This window comes from Schistocerca nitens, chromosome 9, assembly GCF_023898315.1.
Source record: "Schistocerca nitens isolate TAMUIC-IGC-003100 chromosome 9, iqSchNite1.1, whole genome shotgun sequence".
Classification (NCBI taxonomy): Eukaryota; Metazoa; Arthropoda; class Insecta; order Orthoptera; family Acrididae; genus Schistocerca; species Schistocerca nitens.
This window is the reverse complement of record NC_064622.1, coordinates 92547986-92569760: the sequence shown is the minus strand read 5'-3', so window position 1 is coordinate 92569760 and position 21775 is coordinate 92547986. Positions and strand designations below refer to the sequence as shown.

General features: G+C 41.3%; 1 protein-coding gene across 1 annotated transcript in view; it reads left to right on the top strand.

Moving 5' to 3' along the window:
• The window catches only part of LOC126204034 (uncharacterized), a 128931-nt gene that overhangs the window by 22355 nt on the left and 84801 nt on the right, over positions 1 to 21775 (top strand). Inside the window, exon 3 of the mRNA XM_049938460.1 lies at positions 16224 to 16340. Within this exon, the coding sequence (XP_049794417.1) occupies positions 16224 to 16340 (117 nt within the window). The remainder of the gene's footprint in view (positions 1 to 16223; positions 16341 to 21775) is intronic.

The window sequence follows — 21775 nt, the reverse complement described above, 5'->3', positions numbered from 1 at the left end:
TGTTTTGTGTTCTATATAGTCTGGTACTCCCCCCCCCCCACTCCCCTCCCACGCCTCACCATCTTGAGTACTACGCACAGAATGTTCTTAAAACCAAACGAACTTGTCACAGAAGTCGTTTTTTGGGATATCGTTCAACTTTCCCGTCACATTAGCTTCAATGTCGGTTATGTCGTCAAAGCATTGACATTTCTTGTGAATTTATAGACATTGTCGTTTTTTGGTAGGTTCGTATTGACAACACGAAGTTTGGTCAACAGTGATAATTTTTTCCAGAAAAAAAAACTGTCCATGTCTCGCAATCCAGTCAGGTCTCGGTAGGGGCCCGTTCACTGGCCAATTTTTTCTTTTTTTTCCGGAATTCGAGGAGTTCGTGACAGAATTTGCACACACTTTTCTCTTCGTAAAACAAATTCCTTCTCAAGCCTAAATTTAAATTTAGCGATGTTTTTTTATTACGATTTGTAGCAGAACCACGTTGACATTTTACGGCCGCACGTCTGCCAGGTACCATTGTTTTCTCACAACTGTTGTCAGGCCCGCACACAGGGAGGGGGGGGGGGGGCAGACGACACATGCTCTCCCCACCCTCCTCCCACCCCGAAATTTTTTGCGTTATACCAGATACAATGGAAATTTTCTAGTACCGAATGTCTTTCTTCATATTATTCGGTCTTGATTATGACTGCAAGTCAAGTGGCAGTAGTTTCAGATGTAAAGAAGTTGACGATGAACAGCAAAGGAAGATTCACGAAACTATATGAGGCTGTAACTCTTGTAAAGTAGAGCAGATGGTGATCACTTTCATTACATTACTAAATCTGTGTTTGCATGAAGGTTTCCGTATAATTGTAAATAGATCACGCAAGACAGGTTTTAGCTAATTAGTTTCCTTTGTCTGTAGTTTCAGTGCCATACGTAGCTACACAAGGGAAAATTTAGGTGCGACTTGGCTGTGTCTGGACTATTTCGGGACAGAACAGGATTGACTCGAGGTTCGAAAATATGTGCCAAGTACATACATGCCTTTCACGTAGAAAAAAGAAATAGCGAACGTTAGCAGGAAGGGTCACGTGGAATGGAATAGACCTATCACAGCGAGAATGCTCTTCAGGCACCTGTCCAAACATATGAAAGTAAGCACCTCAAACCGCGCAAAGAGGTGAAGACAATAGCTCTGAGTCACTTAACGAGGGATATTTCACCGATTCCTTCGATGACGTGACTTTACTTTGTAATCTTCTGTTAGTTTCTTTGGATTTTTCGATGTATTTGCTTTTCTACTGCGTACTACGTGACTCTGATCTGCATTTTTCAAAGTTGTTTGTTGGTGTTAATAAACTATCGCCGCTCTCTACATCTACATTACCGACAATGCGTTCTTACTGCAAAGATTATGCTAATAGGTATTTCCAAATTCTGTATCGAAATGGTTCAAATGGCTCTCATCACTATGGGACTTAACATCTGAGGTCATCAGTCCTTTAGAACTTAGAACTACTTAAACCTAACTGACCTAAGGACAGCACGTACATCCATGCCCAAGGGAGGATGCGAACCTGCGACCGTAGCGGTCACGCGGTTCCAGACTGAAGCGCCTAGAACCACTCGGCCACACCGACCGGCAATTCTGTATCCTATTTATACATCGGTACCTACTTAAAAAGGACATTGTTAATAAAAGCTACGAAAAATAAATGAATCTGAGTTTTTCTTCTTTCTTGTGGTGGACATGAAGTACCTCTAACCCCATTGATAGTTGGGGGAGCCGCGCGGGATAGCCGCGTGGTCTCAGGCGTCTTGTCACGGTCTCCGTGGCTCCACCCCGTCGGAGGTTCGAATCATCCCTCGGGCTTGTGTGTGTGTTGTCTTAAGCGTAAGTTATATTAGGTACTGGTTAAGTTTAGTGTCCGATGACAGCAGTTTGGTTCCATAAGAACTTACCACAAATTGCCAGATAGTTGGTGGTACGCGTTACGGAAAATACGTTGGTATTGATGGAGGTAATTTAATTCAGGAACATAGAAAACGTTTAGTTGTTCAACGTATGAATAGAAGCTACTCTGCACTTGCGATCACACATGGTACTCACGAGGAAGAAAAATTCTGTCTTTAGAGAAGAATACAATCGGGAATAAATGTGTTCTTAGACAGACGCAGAAGACAAATGCAAGTGAAATTTTCGGACAAATGTATAGATTAGATCCCATTCAGTACCACGCGGTGAACCATCCACCACCATATTAAGTTTGCCGAGGTACCAGTGGTGCTACAGATTACATTTTCTTACGAACATTTGCAAATAAACCAATCAAACGGACATGCATCATCGCTTTCATACACGGACAAAAATATACACATACTAGATGGACATGAACGCTCCTGTCATTTCCAGAGGCATATAACCAGTGGTTTCAGGTAGCTTGGGGCCTACAAAACTGCAGGATCAACGCTTGCTTTATTGGCAGTAGTAACCTGATAGTTAAGGCATTACACCCAAACACGTATACATCCCACACACGTCATTTATAGTGTATGGTTTCTGAAATATTCTCAGCCAGCTCCGTTACCAAATTTTCACACAGTAAGTCATAATACAATGGCTAATAGAAAACGTTAATCACTGCAAAGAGAAAGAAGAAACGAAATGCAACTTCATGGGTTGAGAGGCTATGTGATGTTACTGCAGTGATACATAGCCAAGTAAAATTTACATAGAAGTTGGCAGTATGAGCCCACGTATCAGTATGACGGTGCACCCACTGTGGCCTGCAGGCACCCACCGACTCCCTTGAGACAAACTGGGGCCGCGCGGGATTAGCCAAGCGGTCTGAGGCGCTGCAGTCATGGACTGTGCGGCTGATCCCGGCGGAGGTTCGAGTCCTCCCTCGGGCATGGGTGTGTGTGTTTGTCACCTATTCAAGTGATGGTTACGAATTTCTTTACTGCACATCTGAAATTTAGAGATACTGTTGGTCTTATATTGTAGGTATCGTTTAAGAAGAGACTGTTCGAAAGTCCACTGCTAAATGGGTGAAATAGGAGACGAAAAGCTTTTTGAAAATATGTCCCTATTACAGTAGTTTAGAAGGTACAGCTATTGATATTTTGTTTCTCAGTCACAAATAAAAACGCACATGTTTCAGCATCTTTGGAAATTCACCCATTAAAGGGGTAAAATAGTAGGTGAAGGTCTTTTTACGAATAATTCAAAATTAAAGAACTACTAAAGCATTCTTAGAGCTACGTCTGTGAATTTAGTATTTGCCTTCTCGTTTGGAAGTAAAAAATACATGTTCCAGTGTTTTAGGAAATTCAGCCGCTTAACGGGTAGAAAGAGCGGATGTAAAGTTTTTTGAAATTATTTCATTACGATCATATTTTCAAACGTAACTGTATGAAAATTTGCATTTGGCTTCTTGGTTGGATATAAATATACTTGTGTTATTATTGACGGAAATTCGATCCCTATAGGAATGAAAAAGGAGACGAAATTCTTTGTGGAAATATTTCGTTATGCAAGCATTTTTGAATCTAAATCTATGAAAATTGGCATTTGGCTTTTTTGCTAGAAATTAAAACATATACATTGGAAATTCAAACCCTTAGGAGGTGAAATATGGTGCTGAAAACTTTTAACAAAATATTTCGTTATATTAAATATATTTAAAGCTAAATCTATGAAAATTGACATTTCACTTCTTGGTTACTTTCAGAAAAATATGTGTTTGGTGTTGAACAATGTAAAACGCCAAGAGGAGACGGATCCAAATTGAATGTACGTATAGAACTCTATGCAAGGGATATGAACTTGAAGACAATATTATGAATCAGAGAGAGAAGTATGTTTTAACATGTCGTCCCGTACGATCATTTAGACAAAGCACAAAAAGACCTTAAGACGAAACAACCCAGCAGTTGTAAAAGACATTCCACCGTAATTACTGACATGTCTCGGAGAAGTGGCCATGAGAGAACTTTTCAGTCTAGATGCAAGGCATATGAGATAGGTGAAAGTACCAAATATCTCAAGCAAAGTGTAGTATTTAGGATTCAAGTGAAGGCAGTAGCGATCCTGGCGGAGGTTCGAGTCCTCCGTCGGGCATGGGTGTGTGTGTTTGTCCTTAGGATTATTTAAGTAGTGTGTAAGCCTAGGGACTGATGACCTTAGCAGTTAAGTACCATAAGATTTCACACACATTTGAACATTTGACAAACTGGGCCTGGTCTTTCACACCCTGGATGCTGGCGCTAGAACGGAGTTAAAGTCCTAGCTGGTCCTACGGACGTTATATCGGACGCGGATCCAGGCAGCTTCCTGGTCACGGGAATAGCCCACACAGCCAGGTCATAGGGTCACGTCACCTGCATAGACGAGCATTGTTCTGTTGAAAAACATCACCACCATACTGTCGCTGGGCGCTAATGACCATAGAAGTTTTGCGCCCTAAAACCAAAAACAAAAAAAAAAAAACATTCTGTCGCATGAGATATGAGAACGCAGGATGGCGGCGACACACCATTGTGCCGTCACATTTCGTCAGTCAGTACTATCTGTGACTTGAGGTCGTCTTCGACAGACCTCACTCTGTGATGCAACGAGAAGCGCGCTGTGCCTCCCAAAAACACTGGACGAGTGGGGCCTCTCCACAGAACTCCACTGTATTTACCAAAGATAGATATCGTTGCTAGTGCAGAATCACGATTCATTGCTAACACAATCAGCAATCCATCCTTCTCTGTCACGTCACTGCTCTAAAAAGAGCCTTTTATGGTGTTACCGGCAGCCTCCATTGCAGGTTATTGCAGTTAGTGTACTACTTATTATCGGATTGCAGACGCAGATGTGAAGAGATTGGGTGCACAATACGGAGATCATCGCTTCTGGTGGTCAGGCATGGATGACTGGACCGTAGACGACTAGTGTCGATGCCCTCACGTCCCCATACAGTCCAATATCGAGCACAAATCTGGATATTGCGCGATTCGGCCAGACGAGCAAGCTGTGATACACAGTGACGCCCCTTTCAGACCTCTGATGACACAGTTTCACACGAGTACACTGCTTCTCCGTGTCCTTACAGTGATCACTGAGCATCTGACGCTGGTCCAGTTCTCATATAAACTACATTCTATCATAACAGTTACCGTCGCCTCATGTTTGTGAACATAGCTTCTCCGTGAACAAACAAAAACTTCTCCGCTATACGCAGCTTCTCTGGTGCATCAGTAGGCTCGTCGGTAGCAGAACCTTAAAACACTCACAGCCGAATCCCACAATCGGCCGTCTCGATGGTCACTCGACTCGGATTATGAGTAGTCGCTTGGTAAGTGTTGCATAAATTTGAAACATATTGTCGTAATCCTGGGACCATCATGATTATCATCTTCTCGCAACATCATTTGTATTACTTGTTGTGAACTTACGGACTTGGAAGAACACCTGCTCCAATTTACATAACGTTAATCTCAACAGCACCTGTAAAATAAACTTGTGGAGATAGAAAGTTTTCCCCAAATACAACCACGACAACATCTGCTTCCTGCAATCTTGGACCATCCATCGTCTCATAAATATCTTGTCGTGATAACTGGACAATTGCAGACCATTTCGCTTCTCGGTTAACATATTATCTATGCTGGAGTTTCACCTTGCTTTCAGCCGTTCGCAGTACCGGCACTCCAAGGCTGTTTTGGTTGCTGTTACAAGGCCATATGAGTCAGTCATCCAGACTGTTGTCCCTGTAACTACTGAAAATGCTGCTGTCCCTCTTCAGGAACCACACCTTTGTCCAGCCTCTCAACAGATATCCCTCTGTTGTGGTTGCACCTACGGAACGGCTATCTGTATCGCTGAGGCACGCAAGCCGCCCTACCATCGGCAATGTCCATGGCTCATGGGGGCGGGGGTGGAGGCGTGGGATTCAGTTATAATGTCTCAAATTAATACGTCGGTCAACTTGTTGTTGCGAGTTCCAGCTTGACGTTCCCCGCTATAACTTATATTCTCGAACACATTTTGTTTCGTAAGATTCTTCTCTTTCGTCACGACACTTAAAAATTCATCTTCGTCGTTCTGCTACAGTTAACGGTAGTAAAAAAGGTGAATATAGTCTTAGATCCAAAATCCACACCATCACACGTCGCTAAGTCGTCGCAGCTAAAATGTCGCTGAGAAGAGTGCGTCGTAAATGTCGTAGATAGGCGCCAAAACTACGTCGTCACTCGTTTGGTTGATCCCGGAAGAGTTCCCAAAATTTCTAGAAAAACTATTTAGATTCTCAAATGAACTATTCATTATCAGCACAGTTACAAATTGTAATGATAATCGAAAGAAAGGAAACTCGCATATTCTCTGTGAACACAAAAATTAGTTTGCTTTATTTGGAAACTCTAGTGCGTCTTTAGTCCCTCTTGAGGAAGCAGGCGTTGTGTGGCCTCTCAACAGATACCCCTCCATTGTGGTTGTAGCTACAGTACGGCTATCTGTATCGCAAGCCTTCCTACCAACAGCAAGGTCCATGGTTCAAAAAATGGCTCTGAGCACTATGGGACTTAACATCTGTGGTTACCAGTCCCCTAGAACTTAGAGCTACTTAAACCTAACTAACCTAAGGACATCACACACATCCATGCCCGAGGCAGGATTCGAACCTGCGACCGTAGCGGTCACGCGGTTCCAGACTGAAGCGCCTAGAACCGCTCGGCCACAACGGCCGGCCCATGGTTCATAGATACAAATATTACTTGCTTGATAGTGAGCTTCCTGGAACATTTAGATCTGAACTTCTGATAAATAATTATTGGATTTTGGAATAAATAAAACGAGAATATAATAAAAATAGTAAACAACAATTAAGACTTTTAATTTAATACAATTTCGAAACAAAATTGTCTTTAAAATTATTTTATAAGGTGATCAAATAGCTGAGAGATGGACGTCTCGACAGGAAAAGTTTACAGGACGCCATATTGTGTGTGGTGTGGTGTGGTGTGTGTGTGTGTGTGTGTGTGTGTGTGTGTGTGTGTGTGTGCGTGAGTGCGTGATCATGTGTATGCGTGGTTGTTCTAAACCACCGGTAGAGAGCAACATCTGCTCAAATGTTACACAAACAACCAACGATGAAGGTATCAAGTATCTCCCATGATGAAATAAGGGCTTCCATCCAAGTGCAAACAGGTGAATGGATGGAAGAAAATTTAGTTACCCTCATGCCCTGGAAAAGGGGAGCTACTCATAAAGGCTGTTGAGTTACTCGGATAAAATCAAGCAACGATGGTCTTTGCTGAGAAGAGGAATACTCCGCTAATATATCGACACTAGGAAATACACATAGGTACTTTTTTAGACGTGCAGGACAAAAAAGGAAATTATCTGGATTGAGTTTAGGCATGTAGAATGTAAAGAATATAAAGGATAATTTGGAAAATAGAATACGAGAATTGAAGAGGTGCATCGTTAATAATTATCATGGGACGAGAAACTGAGCATGGAGTAAAGAAAGTAATACACAAAGATGAACGTATAAACGCAATAAGTGTTCGTTTAATATACAAGAAAGAAATGGATAGGAACCTTACCAAAGAAACAGTAATGAATCAAATTTACTAGTAAAGAAGGCTAGTAATGAAGTCTCTGTGGATATTTTCATCATTCGTGTTTACAAGAAGGCAAACAGGAGCAGATTACATGAAAGAAAAAAAGGAAACAGATGCATTATTTCAACAAACAGTAGAAATCTGTTAATAAAATAGAAAGAGACGAGCATAGGCTGTAATGATTTGTCACTGGAATGGCATAGCAGGGAAAATTTAAAAACGAATTTACTTTGCGAGCAAAGACGTGGGGAAAAGAAAACAAGAGTAAATTAAACCAATAGCGCTTTTATATCTGGATTCCAATACAGCGTGAGACAACCATTATCTAAGACTGTAGCCATGTAGAGCTCCTGAGGGGAGCATAAGGTTCCACGTTGATTGTGGTCTCCAGTCAGAAGTCTGCTTAGGTGCTTCTCTCCACACTAAACTATCCTAAGCAAGTCTCTTCATTTCTGCGCAACTAGTGTTGCGTACATCTACCTGAACTTTGTTATTGTGATCAAGGTTTGGTCTCATTCTACAATTTTTATCCTCTGTCCCTCCATTCTTAATCAAATTAAGGATTTCTTGAGCTACAGATGTGTGACATACCAACTGATCACTTCCTTTATTCAAGTTGAAATAGAAATTTTATTTTCCCGCTTTCGGTTCAGTACTACTTCATTATGCATCCGATCTACCCGTGTAATCTCCACGGCCATTCCGTAGCAGTACATTTCAAAAGCATCCGGTTTTTAAAAATCTCATTATCATCAACATTACTCTCGTTTACATCTGCATACTCCAGATAAAAGCGGTCTGATCTCGTAATGTGTTTTCCTCAGCATCACTTCATTTACTTTTCCTACACCTCTTCACTACTGTTTTCTTCCGCTGGTATTCATCGCATCAGTTATTTTCAAGACATTTTCAATCATGTTCAACTTATATTGCAGCTTCTATGAATTCCCTGACAGAATTACAACACCACTGGCAAACCCAAAAGTTTTTGTTTCTTCCCTCCTAACTTCAAATGCTTTTCATAGTTTCTCAATAGCTTTCCTTATTGCTTGCTCAGTGTACGGTTTGAATAACACTGAGAATGAGCTAGAACCTCGGCTCATTCCCTGTCATGTCCTTCGATAGTCTGATTAAAGTACAAGGTGTAGGTGAACTTCCTCTCCTTTGCATTTTGTACCTGCTACAGATTTTAAACAGATATATTTCAGTTAATGTTGTTAAATATTTCTCTAAATATACAAATGTTACATATATGGTTTAGCATGTTATCAATCGACCTTTTAAGGGACCTTGCAAGATCAGTATTGCCATGTGTGTTCCTCCATTGCTCCACAACCCAAACTGAATTCCCTGAGGTAGATGTGTACAAGTTTATTCCATTATCCTGTAAATACACTATGGGATCAAAAGTATCCGGACACCTGGCTGAAAATAACTTACAAGTTCGTGGCGCCCTCCATCGGTAATGCTGGGATTCAATACGGTGTTGGCCCTTCCTTAGTCTCGATGACAGCTTCCACTCTCGCATGCTTACGTTCGATCAGGTGCTGGAAGGTTTCTTGGGTAATGCCAGCCCATTCTTCAAGAAAGTGCTGCACTGAGGAGAGCTCGGTGAGGCCTGGCACGAAGTCGGCGTTCGAAAACATCTCAGAGGTGTTCTATAGGATTCAGGTCAGGACCCTGTGCAGGTCAGTCCATTACAGGGATGCTGTGTAACACTCCGCCACAGGTCGCGTATTATAAACAGGTGCTCAATCGTTTTGAAGATGCAGTCACCATCCCCGAATTGCTCTGCAACAGTGGGAAGAAAGAAAGTACTTAAAACATCAATGTAGGCCTGTGCTGTGATAGTGCCACACAAAACAAGGGATGCAAGCTCCATCCATGAAAAACACGACCACACCACAACACCACCTTCTCTTAATTTTACTGTTGGCGCTACTCACGCTGGCAGGTGACGTTCACCGGACATTCACCATACCCACACCCTGCCATCTGATCGCCACATTGTGTACCGTAATTCGTCACTCCACACAACGTTTTTCAACTGTTCAATCGTCCATTGTTTACGCTCCTTACACCAAGCGAGGCGTCATTTGGCGTTTACCTGCGTGATGTGTGGCTTATGAGCAGCCGCTCGACCAAGTTTTCTCACCTCCCGCCTAACTGTCATAGTACTTACAGTGGATCCTGATGCAGTTTGGAATTCCTGTGTGATGGCCTGTATAGATGTCTGCCTATTACACATTGCAACCCTCTTCAACTGTCGGCGATGTCAGTCAACAGACGAGGTCGGCCTGTACGCTTTGCGCTTTACGTGGCCCTTCACGTTTGCACTTCACTATTACTTCGAAAATAGTGGACAAAGAGTGCGGAAATCTCGCGTACAGGCTTAGGACACATGTAACACCCAATAACCTGACGGCGTTGTAAGTCCGTGAGTTCCGCGTAGCGTCCCATTCTGCTCTCTTACCGTGTCTAATGATTACTGTGGTGGCTAATATGGAGTACCTGGCAGTAGACAGCAGCACAATGCACCTAATATGAAAAACGTATGTTTTTGTTGGTTTCCAGATACTTTTGGTCGTATAGTGTAATCCATTTAAATATTATATAGCCGTATCATACACCAAAGCCCAAAGAAACTGGAACAGGCATGCTTATTCAAATATAGAGATATGTAAAAAGGCATAATACGGCGCAGCTGTCGACAACACCTATATGAGACAACAGGGGTCTGGTGCAGTTGTTAGATCGATTACTGCCGCTGCAATGGCATGTTATCAAGATTTAAGTGAGTTTGGACGTGGTATTATAGTCGGAGCACGATCGATGGGACACATCATCTCTGAGGTAGCGATGACGTGGGGATTTTCCCGTACAATCATTTTACAAGTGTACCGTGAATATCAGGAATCGGGTAAAACATGAAATCTCCGACCGCTGCTGCCGGAGAAAGATCCTGGAAGGACAGGACCAACGGCAACTGAAGAGAATCGTTCAACGTGACAGAGGTGCAACCCTTCCGCAAAATGCTGGGCCGTCAACAAGTGTCAGCATGCGAACCGTTCAACAAAACATCACCGAAACCGGCCCACTCGTGCACTCTCCATGACTGCACGACGCAGAGCTTTACGCCTCGCCTGGGCCCGTCAACACCGAGATTGGACTGTTGATGACTGGAAATATTTTGCCTGGTCGGACGAGTCTCGTTTCAAATTGTATCGAGTGGATGGACGTGTACGGCTGTGGAGACAACCTCATGAATCCATGGACTCTGCATGTCAGCAGGGGTCTGTTGAAGCCGGTGAGGCTCTGCAATGGTGTGGTACATGTGCTGTTGGAGTGATATGGGACCCCTGATACGTCTAGATAAGACTCTGACAGGTGACGCGTACTAAGCATCCTGTCTGATCACCTGCATCCATTCATGTCCATTGCACGTTCCGACCGACTTGGTCAATTCCAGATGGACAATGCGACACCCCACACGTCCAGAATAAACACTTCCGCTGGCCACCAAACGCCCTGGACATGAACATTATGGAGCCTATCTGGAATGCCTTGCAATGTGCTGTTCAGAAGAGATCTCCACCCCCTCTTAATCTTCCAGATTTATGGACAGCCCTGAAACATTCATGGTGTCAGTTCCCTCCAGCACTACTTCAGACATTAGTCGAGTCCATGCCAAGTCGTGTTGCGGCACTTTTGCGACCTAGCGGGGGCCCTACACAATATTAGGCAGGTATGCCAGTTTCTTTGGCTCTTCAGTGTATTAGCCGTATGCTTCGGTGATCCTTAAACCTGTTTGCTCCTGCCTTCAAAAAAATGTTCAAATGTGTGTGAAATCTTATGGGACTTAACTGCTAAAGTCATCAGTCCCTAAGCTTACACACTACTTAACCTAAATTATCCTAAGGACAAACACACACACCCATGCCCGAGGGAGGACTCGAACCTCCGCCGGGATCACTCCTACCTTCACTTGAATCGTAAATACTACATTTTGCTTGAGATATTTGGTACTTTCACCTATCTCATATGCCTTGCATCCTACACTGAAAAGTTCTCTCATGGCTACTTCTCCGAGACATGTCAGTAATTACGGTGGACTGTCTTTTACAACTGCTGGGTTGTTTCGTCTTAAGGTCTTTTTGTGCTTTGTCTAAATTATCATACGAAACGACATGTTAACACATACTTCTCTCAGATTCATAATATCGTCTTCAAGTTCATATCCCATGCATAGAGTTCTATACGTACATTCCCTTTGGTTCCTTCTCCTCTTGGCGTTTCACATTGTTCAACCCCAAACACATATTTTTCTGAAAGTAACCAAGAAGTGAAATATCAGTTTTCATAGATTTAGCTTTAAAATTTTTTTAATATAACGAAATATTTTGTTAAAAGTTTTCAGCCCCATGTTTCACCTCCTGAGGGTTTGAATTTCCAATGTGTATTTTTTTATTTCTAGCCAAGAAGCCAAATGCCAATTTTCATAGATTCAAAAATGCTTGCATAATGAAATATTTCCACAAAGAATTTTGTCTCCTTTTTCATCCCTATAGGGATAGAATTCAGTCAATAATAACACAAGTATATTTATATCCAACCAAGAAGCCAAATGCAAATTTTCATAATGAAATAATTTCAAAACACTTTACATCCGCTCTTTCTACCAGTTAGGCGGCTGAATTTCCTAAAACACTGGAACATGTATTTTTTATTTCCAAACGAGAAGGCAAATACTAAATTCACAGATGTAGCTTTAAGAATGCTTTAGTAGTTCTTTAATTTTGAATTATTCGTAAAAAGACTTTCACCTACTATTTTACCCCTTTACTGCGTGAATTTCCAAAAATGCTGAAACATGTGCGTTTTTTGTGACTTAGAAACAAACTACCAATAGCTGTACCTTCTAAACAGCTGTAATAGGGACATATTTTAAAAAAGCTTTTCGTATCCTATTTCACCCATTTAGCAGTGGACTTTTGGAACAGTCTCTTCTTAAACGATACCTACAGTATAAGACGACCACTATTTCCAAATTTCAGATGTGCAGTAAAGAAATTCGTAACCATCACTTGAATAGGTGACAGGCCCAAAGATATGCATTATAAGCATGAAATTCAAAGATAATTGCATAAAATTGGGTACACATACGTGCTTCTACATTCAATAAGCGTAAGACTGAAATGAAGCGCGAAGACGCTGAAGTTCTATTATTTTCATAATATTTAGTGAAAAGTCACAGATATTAGTGTAAAGTGCATACACATATATACCTCTTAATTTAATATGTGTAATATTGAAGGAAAGCGTAAAAAACTGTGTCAAGTTGCGTTATTTTCGTAAACATTACTTGAAAGTCAAAAATATTTTTGTAAAACTATGTACACAAACATACCTGTGTATTTAATCAGACAAGTTGTAGTATTTCCGAAGCCTTCTCTTGGAAGCCAAAGATATTTACATAAATTAGATACTGAATTGTGCACACATGCACTCACACAAACACACACACACACACACACACACACACACACACACACACACACGGAGAGAGAGAGAGGTGCACATGATTAATGAATGCTAACTATCGAATTGTGACTTGCCTGACTTCGCACAAACCAGACCAAATTCTGTAACAAATTTCACTTTAAGTGTAACAATTTCTCTCAAAACTAATACTTTCCCTAGAAACTGTAACAACTTCCCCCAAACTATATCAACTTGTTCTTAAAATTGTGTCAACTTGCCCTCTCAAAACTGAGTCAGTTGGCCTCATAAACCGTTTCAACTTACCCCAAAATTATATCTGTTTGCCCCAAAACTGTGTGAACTTACTTCCACAACTGTATCAATTGTCCTCACCAATTGTAACATACTGTCCTCAAAACAGTAGCACATTATCCCTATGGTGTAACCAGTTTCCCCAGATCTCTAGCAAACTATACTCCAGTTAATGATCAGTCACATATAAGCACAAAACGAATGGCCTTTTACAGCGTCATGTTACTTGAAATTGTAACAAATTGTCCCACAATGACAGTAAGTGGGCAGTGATGGTCAGTGGACAATGTTGTTCAGTTTACAGGTTGACCCCCATTCCTCTGCATAATAATGGGTGGGGGCAATGACACAGATACGTTGCATGTACCTCCGTACGTAAATAATGTACTTCCTCATCATTTAAACATCTGGTCACGAAACATTTTTGCCTCTCTTTCCAACTCCGCCTCAGCATCGAATTTCATCTCTCATATATTACCGTATATTTCATATCTTCCCAACTGTGCCTTATCATTAAATGTCGTCCCTCACGTGCAACCACACAATTTTAAAATCATAGCCCCTGTAACTGAAAACCACTGCACTGTAGGCTCAACTTTTTGCACCATGTCCAAAAAAAAGTGTGAATACTTGAGGTTTATTATCACTAAAACACACACACACACACACACACACACACATTAATTTTTCGTTATTTTTGGGAAAATTATCGATCTGAATTATTACTGCTAAGTTAAAAAAGAACGTCATACTGGATCTTAGTCGTTAATAACACACACATCTCACAGACGTCAATGTTGAATGTTGCCACTTGCTGTTGCACACACACACACACACACACACACACACAGAGAGAGAGAGAGAGAGAGAGAGAGAGAGAGGACGCATTTCAAGTCACCAATGTTACGTTGTGTGAAGCACAAACAGAATATTACAGTGGGCTAAAATCTCAACCTGGAAATACTCGTAAAATTTACTACAACTTTTCTTTTTCATATAATATATTTTACATACAATGCTTTTACAGTCAGTTCTATCACATACATTGTCTTTTATACCAGAGCATGTACGATGTATCAGTAAATTCGAAATGTGTACATGATAACAATGAGTAAGGAATATGTGAATTCACTTCAGCTACAATTTAATTTTTTTCATACGCATTTTATGTGTTTATATTATATTCATTTTTACATTTATCTGAATATTTTTCAATAAAATCACCTGTCATCATTTTTCATGCAGTAATCTTGCCTTCTTTCTCAGGAAGTATGTAAACGTTTGTCATCTTGTGCAGATAAAACACGTTTATGTCATTTAAAAGTGGAAACAGCATGTTGATAGATTGTTTGCACTTCTTAAACCAATACACATTGTCTTTGACGTCAGTGGTTAATCTATTAACAGAAGATTGCCTTATACCGTTCACTCTGCACGTTATGCGCCCAGACTCAGTCTTGTGAGAATAAATTCTTGCTCTGTGATCGACAAATTTTATAACGTGTAATTACAATGAAATACAGACCCTTAGCTGCGTACAGGCGTTGATAAATATCAACGGAGACAGGTGAAAATTTGTGCCCTAACCGGGACTCAAACCTGGGATCTCCTACTGACATGGCAGACGCTCTGTCCATCTGAGCCTTTTTTTTCTTCGCTATTTTTCTGTAGCAAACGATCTATCCCACAGAGCCGTTTTTTAAGTTTTTGTTTTTTTGTATTTTTTTCTTTTTTTGGCTTTGTGAAGACTTTCAGTACCAGGCAAGAGGAGGTAAAGAGGGCAGGGGTCGAAGATCCGAGGCCTGTCCACAATGCCTCTCCCATACCTGCAACTGTGTGGCTCCATTATTATCATGTAGTTCCATATATGCCCTAAACCGTAGAACAAAACAGAAATAATAAGTAACGTAAAATAAATAACAGATTGCCACTTCCAATGGCATGGGAGTGCGTGCCAGGCAGTTGGCGGCAAAGAGGGAAGGGTCAACAATTCTGAGGGCTGGCCACGATGCCGCCCCCATACCGGTCACCCACTCACAATTCTTTTTGTATTTTTTTTAAGTCTGTCAGCACCAGGTAAGCGGAGGCAAAGAGGGCAACGATCGAAGACCCAAGGCCTGACCACAGTGCCTCCCCCATACCTGTACTGAGTAGCTCCATTATTCCCATGTATTCCCATACATGCCTTAAACCATAGCCATCGAGGACACAGAGAATAATGCGACTGCAGGGACTTACCTCTGGCACGCTCCTCGTGAGACCCACATTTCCAACTTAGTGTCCACACACTACATTTGTAATACCCCTGCCCACTATACTCATTACACGCGGCAGTCAGTCGACCTATTCCCGTAAGAGTTCGGGCAATGTGAGTGCATCCGCACTGAAGAAGATCATTGGCTGGTGCTCATTGAGATCTGAGACTGGGAACAAGCAGGCATGTTTATTCGCTGAGTATCTTCTCATTCCATGAGCTCTTCCACCTGTTCTGTTCGATGCGGTCGCACATTCTCATCCATAAAATTGATGTCGGGAAGGGGTTCAAGAAAAGATGCATACAGGGGATGAACATAGTGTCACAATAACATTGGTAACATTGACTGGAGACTGACCGTATTCAACTGTTTGGATGTCAGTACGCCCACGCAATATGCCTCCCCAAACAATAGCACTTGGACCACCCAAACGATCATGTTCGACAATCCTCTGGGGTGCATTACTTGTTCGTAATTACTCCATATGAGAGTACGTCCTGCATTGTCGAATATGACCGTGACGTCAGCAGCCCACGACGTATTCGTGACTGAATGCCGTGTGTGGGTGTTTTCCAGGACGGAAGCTGGAGCGAGTGAAGCGATGGATCTTCCGAATGTCCAACAGCAACAGAGGCCAGTGCGACAACAACCAGAACAACACGGCGTCCTGCGCGGAGACGTCTGGCAACGATGGTGAGTGCCCACAGCCGGGGATGACGAAGACTAGCCACATACTCATTTCCTGTCATTTCCTTCAACAGTGACTTCTGTGCAAGTCATACATAAACTTTCGCTCCCTGTTACTTTCAAAATGTCAAGAATTGTGTTTTAGTTAACATTTTCAAAAGATTTCACTAAAATTACGCACGCAGCAAATATAGATTAGCTTTTTTCCTTAACCTGTTTTCTAAGACACGTCGTAGGGTCAGATGGACGCTCGTTTTCTTATATTCCTCCACAACCAAAAAGCAAACTCCTTCAGTAACTATTTTACAACATTGCGTTATTAAAATCATGGGGCAGTAGTATCACACATGTAAACTTTTGTGTGCAATTTGAACAGAAAATTTTGTATTATTCTTGCAGATTTGGAAATTGCTTGTGACCTATATAGCTTGCGTTCTGAACAAAACAGTTTTCTCGTGACCAGCTTTACGAAAGTTTTCAATAATTCGAAGGAATGTCTTTTACTCCAGGCTCACTGCTTCTTGCTCTGTCAGATTTTCTATAATATCATCCACGAATTCTTATTCCTTGTATAGTCGTCCTATACATGCATTCCACGTTGCAGCCGTCCTCTTCTTGCACGGTACTACACTACTGGCCATTAAAATTGCTACACAAAGAAGAAATGCCCGCATCTCGTGGTCGTGCGGTAGCGTTCTCGCTTCCCACGCCCGGGTTCCCGGGTTCGATTCCCGGCGGGGTCAGGGATTTTCTCTGCCTCGTGATGGCTGGGTGTTGTGTGCTGTCCTTAGGTTAGTTAGGTTTAAGTAGTTCTAAGTTCTAGGGGACTTATGACCACAGCAGTTGAGTCCCATAGTGCTCAGAGCCATTTTTGAAAGAAGAAATGCAGATCATAAATGGGTATTCATTAGACTAATATATTATACTAGAACTGATATGTGATTGCATTTTTACGCAATTTAGTTGCATAGATCCTGAGAAATCAGTATCCAGAACAACCACCTCTGGCCGTAATAACGGTCTTGATACGCCTGGGTAATGAGTCAAACAGAGCTTGGATGGTGTGTACAGTTACAGCTGCCCATGCAGGTTCAAGACTATACCACAGTTCATCAAGAGTAGTAACTGGCGTAATGTGACGAGCCAATAGCTCGGCCACCATTGACCAGACGGTTTCAATTGGTGAGAGATATGGAGAATGTGCTGGCCAGGGCAGCAGTCCAACATTTTCTGTATCCAGAAAGGCCCATACAGGACCTGCAACATGCGGTCGTGCATTATCCACCTGAAATGTAGGGTTTCGCAGGGATCGAATGAAGGGTAGAGCCACGGGTCGCAACACTCCTGAAATGTAACGCCCACTGTTCAAAGTGCCGCCAATGCGAAAAAGAGATGACCGAGATGTGTAACCAAAGACACTCCATACCATCACGCCGGGTGATACGCCAGTATGGCGAATACACGCTCCTAATGTGCGTTCACCGCGATGTCGCCAAACACAGATGCGACCATCATGATGCTGTAAACAGAACCTGGGTTCATCCGAAAAAATGATGTTTTGCCATTCGTGCACACAGGTTCGTCGTTCAGTACACCATCGCAGGCGAACGTCATCGAACTGTTCGTGCATATGGTTGTGGTCTTGCAAACGTCCCCATCTGTTGGCTCAGGGATCGAGACGTGGCTGCACGATCCGTTACAGCCATGCGGATAAGATGCCTGTCATCTCGACTGCTAGTGATACGAGGCCGTTGGGATCCAACACGGCGTTCCGTATTATCCTCCTGAACCCAACGATTCCATATTCTGTTAACAGTCATTGGATCTCGACCAACGCGAGCAGCATTGTCGCAATACGATAAACTGCAATCGCGATAGGCTACATTCCGACCTTTATCAAATATTCCATATTCTGTTAACAGTCATTGGATCTCGACCAACGCGAGCAGCATTGTCGCAATACGATAAACTGCAATCGCGATAGGCTACAATCCGACCTTTATCAAAGTCGGAAACGTGATGGTGTTGATTTCTCCTCCTTACACGAGGCATCACAACAACGTTTCACCAGGCAACGCCGGTCAACTGCTGTTTGTGTATGAGAAATCGGTTGGAAACTTTCCTAATGTCAGCACGTTGTAGGTGTCGCCACCGGCGCCAACCTAGTGTGAATGCTCGAAAAACTAATCATTTGGATATTACAGCATCTTCTTCCTGTCGGTTGAATTTCGCGCCTGTAGCATGTCATCTTCCTGGTGTAGCAATTTTAATGGCCAGTAGTGTATTTTGAGTTTTCAGCTCTTAATACACAAATAGCTACTTCTCTTTTCTGCAGAGGATTATTTACTTTTGCAATAGAGGGCATCCATTTTTCACGCAGTCATCCATGTTTCTACAGACATGTATTCCTCCTCTAGCCGTTCCAGCTTTAAGACTTTATACTTCCTGCCAATTTCAGTTTTAGGCGTGTGTATTCCCTTTGGCCTTTTTTATTTCTTGCATTTTGTACTTAGCTTCTTTCACAATGCAGTTCACTACCTTGCAAGGTATCCAAAGATTCCTACATTGTCTTTGGGCTGGTATGTCCCTCTACTGCCTTCTGTGTTTTGACTCATTAGGCTAGCCATTCGTCTGCCATTTTATTCCTTCAGCTTGTGTTAGCCGACAGTTATCTAATACTCACTTTGAAGACTCTCAGAAACTTATGATCCTTTCAATTTGGCCACGTCCCATCTCTATGGTTTCCTACCTTTTTTCAAGCCTTCCCCAGTTTGCAGTTCATTACGAATCGACTATGGTCAGAGTCCATACCTACGATTAGAAATGATTTTGCAACTTAAAACCTGATTTCTAAAACTCTGTTTTATCATTCCGTGGTCTATAAGAAACCTTACTGTGTTTGCATATCTCTTTTATGTATACAGCATTGTTTGACGGTTCTTAAACCAAGTATCAGCAATGGTTAAATTATGATCTGTTCGTAATTCCTCTAGATGGTTTCCCTTTACATTCTCTCATCCTTCATTCTTCATCTTCCCATGATATTTTTTCTTGTCATCCTTTTCCTGATGTCGAATTCCAGTCTCCTATGACAAATTTCCGTCTCTCTTAACGAAATGAATAATTAAGGTAAGCAAATAAATTAGAATAATTGTATAGAACAGTTAAATACCTAACTACAAATATCTAACAAATATGAGCATATGAGCATACTCCATAAAAAGAACTATGAGAAGTTGTGTAGGTTACCAGATAAGAAATAGGAATGGAAGCAGTATGTTTAAGAAGTACACGATATTCATATGGCCCATTCCGGATTTGACACTGAGAAACTAAAGACCTAGTAAAGAATGAAAAGCAAGTACAGTATACTGAAATGGACATAAAACTTCAGTCCTCTTTCGGAGAGAAATTACACAACACAAGAAAGTCACTGAGATAATTAGTTCAGGTGGACTCTCAGCCATGGAAAACTGAATCACAACTACTAAATCCAAGTAACGGCTCACGGAGAACTTCATGTTTGATGAAAATGTCAGCGATGGAGACATAGACGTAGTTTTATATTAAAGATTGAAAGTCCTCGAAGTCACGAACGCAAATGACTCATTATTTTAATTATTAGTTTCAGATACACGTAAGCCATCTTCAGATCTAAGATATAAAATTACACATCGGAATACAGCAACGTACAATACTTTAAAGGAATCAAAATTACAAGTCCAGAATTGAAACTGCACTTAAAATTACAGCGAATTTCCCAAGTTTATAGGCGGAAGTAATTACAGTTCACATACCATAAAAACATTCTTCATTGTTGTAATTCACATAACGGCTCAACAAATCGCTAAAATGTCTTTTTTTAATGAAAAATTCCTTACAGATTGATCATCATCAATCAAGTTGGAAAAAGGTCATAAATTTGAAAAATGTACATTAAGATAAGGAAGTGGTAATGAAGATGAGACTAAATATTTACGTAAGCTAAAACTATCCACTAGCATGAATATGTATATGGAAGTAATCGTGTCACCTAAGGCTTTATGCTGTTAAAACTTAGTAAGTGACACAGTTTAATCAGTATTTGTATCGTCTGAGAGGAAAAATCGTTATGAGTACGTTATTACAACATGGTGCATGAGAGTACTATTGCAGTTGATAACCATTACAAGAATTAAGAAGTAAAACGTTTGAAATACACACCGTGTAAACATGTGTGGCCAGAGCTAAGAATGAAGAATGGACAGGGTCATTAAGTTCGACAAGCTGTTTCAGGCGATGATCGCTAGATGGCGTTAGCAGTCAACAACAATTTAAAACGACCACAGGATATAAACGTGTTTATTGCTAAATTATTAGCATCGGTACATTTCATCTTATAACTGAATGACCGTGGCTTTAATTGATAATAATATGACATGATAATAATAGTGTACTAAATTTATATGAGCCAAGCTATCCAACTTCATATAATATTCTACCAAACCGCAGATTAAAAAAAAAAAACTGTATATAGCTCAGTAGCTAGGTGCTGACCAAGTATTCACTGCCAATGAAAATGAACAGACAAAAAAAATCCATCAAAATGATATTGGAAGGAAATACCTGGAAACAAGGAATTTTTTTTAAATATCTCCGAGATTTGGTGATAGAAATAGGAAGCTGTATAGAAGAAATTAGTAGTAGAGTACGTACAGGTGAAAGGTTTCTTCAGAAGGTGAAAGATCTGTTGACAGCAGAAGGAATTCTGGTAAACCTAAGAAAGGGATTAGGCAAGCGTTTTGTCTGGAGTGTAGCATAATGTTAAAAACAAAGAGGAAAATTACTTGGACTGTGGTTACGGAGAAAACTACTTGAAGTGAAATCGACCAGCAGAATGACGAATGAAGAAGTACTCATAAGAATAAGAGAGGAACAAAACCTAATGAAAACCACATGGAAGAGGAAAAAACCTTGTCAGGATCATATATTGTAGAGCAACTGCTTCCAACGAAGAGTCATCTATAGAAAGGTTGCAGGGAAAAGAGGTAGTAGAAGGAGAAGGCACGCTGGATTATATTGAAAGTGGACGACATTACCAACAGATTAGAGAATGTAGAGAAAAATAGTAGGAAAGAGAAAGCTAGCGACATGTGAAATATGCTGCTTGTCACGACCAGGCGAAAAGTCCGTAAAATTTCATTTTCACGCCAAGTTTTTACAGATATCGAATGGATTTTTTAAGACACCTATGGAAAACGTGCACAAAACTCGTAATACTTTTGAGCAGGGGTTTATCTATACGTTTGATGTCACGACATCCAACATCAGCATAGTGTTTTCGGGCAGACTGTATGCCATATTAGTGCCATTTGACTAGGGAAGGAACATAGGAAGGTTAGTTATTAAGTTTCGACTATCACCTCGAAAAACTTTAACTGCAATCTTGAAATCTGTTGATG